This window comes from Siphateles boraxobius, unplaced genomic scaffold (assembly GCF_051911475.1).
Source record: "Siphateles boraxobius isolate OS27281-9 unplaced genomic scaffold, OSU_SipBor_1 62, whole genome shotgun sequence".
Lineage (NCBI taxonomy): Eukaryota > Metazoa > Chordata > Actinopteri > Cypriniformes > Leuciscidae > Siphateles > Siphateles boraxobius.
In genome coordinates this window covers 872,501-878,205 of record NW_027509189.1, presented here as the reverse complement: position 1 = coordinate 878,205, position 5,705 = coordinate 872,501, and the positions used below count along the sequence as shown (strand labels likewise).

Sequence of the window (5,705 nt, the reverse complement as noted above, 5' to 3'; positions counted from 1 at the left end):
GAACTGTGTTTTCCTTTTTTAAGTGATTTCAATCATATTTCAAGCAATTCAAAACCATCATGTTGAACAGTGCGCATCTGAAGTGTCTCAGCTGAAGGAAATAATACATTATTTATCAGCTTTAATATATCGGACACATTTTCTTATCGGTCCGATAATGATAACATTAAAAATTAACATATATCGGCCGATACCGATATGGTGGCCGATATATCGTCCATCCCTAATACACACATTCTTTACACACAAAAACTAAAAAAACTCAAATATATATATATGTGTGTGTGTGTGTAAATGGGTTATATATATAAATGGGTTTTGAATGACGTATCGTGACGTATTTGTGACGCATGCTTTTGTTTGGTTGTTATCAGGAGGAAGTGACACCCTCTTGAACATTTATCCTCTCAAAAGCACCGTGATTGTTTGTACCGAAGTCCATTCTCTTCTCCTACTGTCTGAAGTGTGTGTTGTGGAATGTTGTAAAGCAATTTAAGTGGCCAACGCACACCAATCACCCCACTTAACACACACACTCAACACTCAGCATCATTCAACAAACACACACACACACACACGCACACGCACACTTAAAGTGATAGTTCCCCCAAAAATAAATTCACTCCACCCTCATGTCATTCCAAACCCGTATGACTTTCTTTCTTCTGTTAAAAATGCAAAATGAGATGTTTAACAGAATGTTGTGAAGAACAAAAGTCACACGAGTGACACGAGGCCGAGTGAACGATATCAGAATTTCTATTTACTGATGCACTGTTTCTTTAAAACTCTCTCATTAGACTGTGTTGTGGATTTACCAGAACTTTGAGGTCAAAGTTCACTGATAACAGCCCAGACGAGCTCTTCGTCTGAGGTTTTTAGACTCCAAAGCTGCTTTTGAGATGCTTGTCTGCTCATGGTCAAGTTTTTTTTATCTAGTCTTGAGTGGCAGAAATGAGCTGTTTTTCCACTAGGCCCTGTTTACAGTGGACGCGGCCTGACATGACTGCTGTGTGTGTGTGTGTGTGTGTGTGTGTGTGTATTTCTGGGTAAAAACTTTGGCAACGCAGCGTTACACTGGAAATAACAGGGTGTTTCAGCCAAAAAAACCCAAGTGCCCTCCCTTAGAGAGTATGTGTATGTGTGTGTTGTCGCCAGGTTTACTGCCACATACGCACACACACACACATTTACAGCGGGCCTGCTCAGTGTTTTCTGACGCCGTGTGTGTGTTTGTTTATTTTGTTCTCTGCAGACTTTCCCACGCGCACCGATCTGCCATCAAGGTCATCAGACGGATGCAGTACTTCGTGGCTCGACGCAAATTTCAGGTACTTTTATTTTGTATGTCAGAATCATGATTGAGTGACGTTTCCTCACCCCAGAGATAGTTATTTTGTGAAATTTCAAAGAAATATGCATATAAATGCATATTAACATATAAATTTATGTTAAATTATAGAGAAATCAACTTTAGTTTTCATAAGAAAAACACACTTAAAAATATTCTAATCAATTTAAATGGCACAAAACTAAATTAAACAATAAATATGCACTAAAATATGAATAAAAATGCAATTAAATTATAGAAAATGACTAGTTTAACAATAAAAAATCTTTAAAAATATTTTAATTCAAATGACACAGAAGCTAAATTGAACCTATAAATACGCACTATAATAGGAATAAAAATTCAATCAAATAGAGAAAATGTCTAGTTTTCATAATAAACCCACTTATAAAAATATTTTAATTAAAGTGACACAAAAACTGAATTGAAAATTTAAATATGCACTTAAAATATGAATAATATTTCAATTAAAATTGAGAAATTACTATTTTTCATAATAAAACACACTTGAAAATATTTTAATTAATTTAAATGACACAAAAGCTCAATTGAAACTATAAATATGCACTAAAATATGAATAAAAATCAATTAAATTATAGAGAAAAAGACTTTAGTTTTCATAATAAAAAATCCTTGAATATTTGAATGACACGAAAGCTAAAATGAAACTATAAATATACACTAAAATAGGAATAAAATGAATTAAATTATAGAGAAAATTACTTTAGCTTTCATATTTTAATTCAATAAGCCTCATTCATTAATGAATTTCTGTTTGAATAGAGTTAGAATAGATCAAATTTATTCCAAAATAGTTTTGCGAACAATTTACACAGAAATTTCCGATTTTTGGATAAAGCGCAATGTTTGATGGTCTGAAGACTAACTAACTAAAAGAAAAACCCAATTTATGATCAAACCGAAATGAATTTAAATATTCACAAGTAATGCTTCAGACCTTTTGCATACCTTTGCTGTTGTTGTTATTGAGTTAAACTGAGCTATAATAACAAAGCGTGGAAGTTCAAGGCCCAGGGGGTTTAAAAAATAGTGTCCTGCGATGACAATGGCTTGTGTCCCGCAGCAAGCGAGGAAACCGTACGACGTGCGGGACGTGATCGAGCAGTATTCACAGGGACACCTGAACATGATGGTCCGTATCAAAGAGCTGCAGAGAAGGTGAGACGCGGGACGTCACGCTTTCCCAACACACAATCCCTGTGTGTTTCTCAGTTTCCTGATGTTTTTCCTCTCGCAGGTTGGATCACACGTTGGGGAAACCGGGAATATTTCTTCCAGGTAAAGGAAAACTGACTTTTTTAAACGGTCCCACATCAAATACAGATTCAAAATGCATGAATAAATCATATCGAAGGGCTCACATGATCTATTATACTTGTTTTTTTTATACATATATATAAAAAAACATGTAAACCCAGACAATTTATTGAAGCCAAACTGCGGAAATGCAGAAACCATCGTGATTATGACATCACACCCGTCTTATTAGCATCCAATCATATATTTGCATATAATAAAATAATTCAATATACAGCAACTTTATCCATTTTGAAGATAATTTGCACAGATGTTAGCCAATCAGAGGTCATTTACATGTTTAATGATCTCTGATTGGCTAATAAAAATGGCAATACATTGCAAATTAAGAAACCATTATAGTTATGACATCACTTCCATCTCATTAACATGCAACCTTCCATATTTACATATAACGAAAATCTCAATATACAGCAACTTTATCCACTTTGAAGATAATTTGCGCAGTAAATTATGCAGGTATGCAGATGTTAACCAATCAGAGGTCATTTACATATTTAATGATCTCTGATTGGCTAATAAAAATGGCAATACATGCAAATTATGAAACTGCTATGAATCTGACATCACTTACATCTCATTAACATGCAACCTTCCATATTTACATATAACGAAAAACTCAATATACAGCAACTTTATCCACTTTGAAGGTAATTTACACAGTAAATTATGCAGGTATGCAGATGTTAGCCAATCAGAGGTCATTTACATATTGCAGTCTTAAAGACACAGTAGCAAAAAAAAAGCCTGTTTGATTGTAAGGGTTAGAGAAAGGATGGAAAAATTTCTGAAAAACTCAATTATGACAGTGTAGAATATGATTGATATGTAAGTTATATGTTCAAGTTTTGTCTCATGTAAAATGTATTGCTCTTGTTTTCATCGACTCACCAGTGAAGAAACCTTTTATATGAGCAAGGTGTTTCAATAAAACACTATTAACATGAGCTTTTGACAAACTGTTTTTCTTGTATGTTTAGAAACGAATAATTTCTGACTGTCGTATTATTTCCTCGTCTTGTGTTTCCAGAGAAAGGTGTGGATAAGGAATATTATACGGTGGGAGCCCGGCTGATCCGACTGGAAGATAAGGTACAATCCCTTAAGAAGATTTTGTCACCAACATTGTGCATTATATTTCCGTTAGTTCTGGTCCACTTATTTATTGAGCAAGCAATCGCAGAGAGTGCTGATATTTCACATATCGTAAACGATAAGCCTCGACTAACTCTATTATTTCTCGTTCTCTGTTTCATTGACTTGCTGCCGGGATCGTGTAGTTTTGATCTCGTCCCGCTCAGACAGGGCGCTTCCCTCGGGTTTGTTGTTCTCGATGAGGATGCCAGTCTGTGATTGTGAGATTTGAGGATTTTTAGAGATAATGTGACGGAGAATCTGGCGAGTGTGTTTGCCAGCGTATCTGATGATGGTGTTACAGCAGATAATGTACTGTCGTCTAAATAATCCCAGACTGTGTGTGTGTGTGTGTGTGTGTGTGTGTGTGTGTGTGTGTGTGTGTGTGTGTTTGTGTGTGTTTGTGTGTGTGTGTTTGTGTGTGTGTGTGTGTGTGTGTGTGTGTGTGTGTGTGTGTGTGTGTGTGTGTGTGTGTGTGTGTGTGTGTGTGTGTGTGTGTGTGTGATGGGTAGGTTTAGGGGTCGGGTCAGTGTAAGGGGACATATATACAGTTTGTACAGTATATAACCATTACGTCTATGGAGAATCCCCACAAAGATAGCAAACCAGACGTGTGCGTGTGTGTGTATCTGTCTCTGTGAGTATGTGTGTGTGTGTTGTCAAGACACATACAGTATTTAGATTGAATCATGGCGCCGTTTCTAGGTGTGTCTGCACTTCCCGTCTGGCTCTTAAAGATTCATAAATCCATATGCATAACATATGACACATATATCAGCACTCAAGGGTATATCTAACAAGATCTCTGATCATTTCAGTCTGATCTGAACAGTTTGAGTGGCACATTTCAGCTGTTATCGAAGAATGAAGAGACTAAACTAGACAGCATGTGTATTTCACATGTAAATAGTAATTTATATAGACTTCTTAAAGGCACAGCAGCAAAAACTGCCCGTCATGATGAAATGAAGAAGTATGATATTATGTTTTTTGCTGTGGTTCAGTTTGGTGACGCTGTAAAGACGTGTGGATGCAGACTAAAGTGCAGATCTGATCTTGATGGCTGAAAGTGTGCAGACTTGAGCGCCGCTGTGTGTGTGTGTGTGTGTGTGTGTGTGTGTGTGTGTGTGTGTGTGTGTGTGTGTGTGTGTGTGTGTGTGTGTGTGTGTGTGTGTGTGTGTGTGTCGAGCACCGCAGTGATGTTTAGACTGTAGAAGAAGCATAACTACAGCGAGTGAGAGGAAAACTTGTCATGACAAGGTGATGGTGGTTTCATTGGGTCGATTCTTGCCTGAGGGCAACAGGTGGGTGAACTCAATGACCCACACACACACACACACACACACGCACATAAACGCAGACATCTGATCATAAGTGCTGCGTCATTTGGCTAGAGCAATAAACACAAGATATTACAGCAAACGTAGTATCTCACATGTCTCTGAAGGATCTCAACACTGTCTCGCAGTCTTTAGATCTAGTCTACATGTCAGATACTAAATCCTTTGTCTATTTTTTTTCTCCTCAAGAGTTGTTGATGCTTAAACATGAACGACATACTGTAAAGTCTTCTGAAAAACCTCAGATTGAAAAAATTGTCCTCAAAAAAATGTATATATATATATTCAAACAAATCTCCAAATATTATGTTTATAAATGTTTATAAATAATTCAATACTATTACTATTATATATGATAATATTAGTAGTATTATTATTTAATATATATGTGAACTGATTTATGTATTTAAAAAAATGTGTGTGTGTGTGTATATAAAATCATGATTTTATATAAAATCATAATTATATATATAAAATGATTGTTAATATGTATATGTAGGCCTATGTATGTGTATATATAATTATTGTTTATATATATGTA

General features: G+C 35.7%; 1 protein-coding gene across 1 annotated transcript in view; it reads left to right on the top strand.

Annotated features, from left to right (window-relative positions):
* The first annotated feature begins 1,200 nt into the window (after positions 1 to 1,200).
* LOC143719385 (potassium voltage-gated channel subfamily KQT member 1-like) overlaps positions 1,201 to 5,705 on the top strand; it is a 51,061-nt gene continuing 46,556 nt past the window's right edge. The window contains exons 1-4 of the mRNA XM_077209742.1: positions 1,201 to 1,331; positions 2,437 to 2,531; positions 2,611 to 2,651; positions 3,721 to 3,782. Of these exons, the coding sequence (XP_077065857.1) occupies positions 1,299 to 1,331; positions 2,437 to 2,531; positions 2,611 to 2,651; positions 3,721 to 3,782 (231 nt within the window). The 5' untranslated portion in view covers positions 1,201 to 1,298. The remainder of the gene's footprint in view (positions 1,332 to 2,436; positions 2,532 to 2,610; positions 2,652 to 3,720; positions 3,783 to 5,705) is intronic.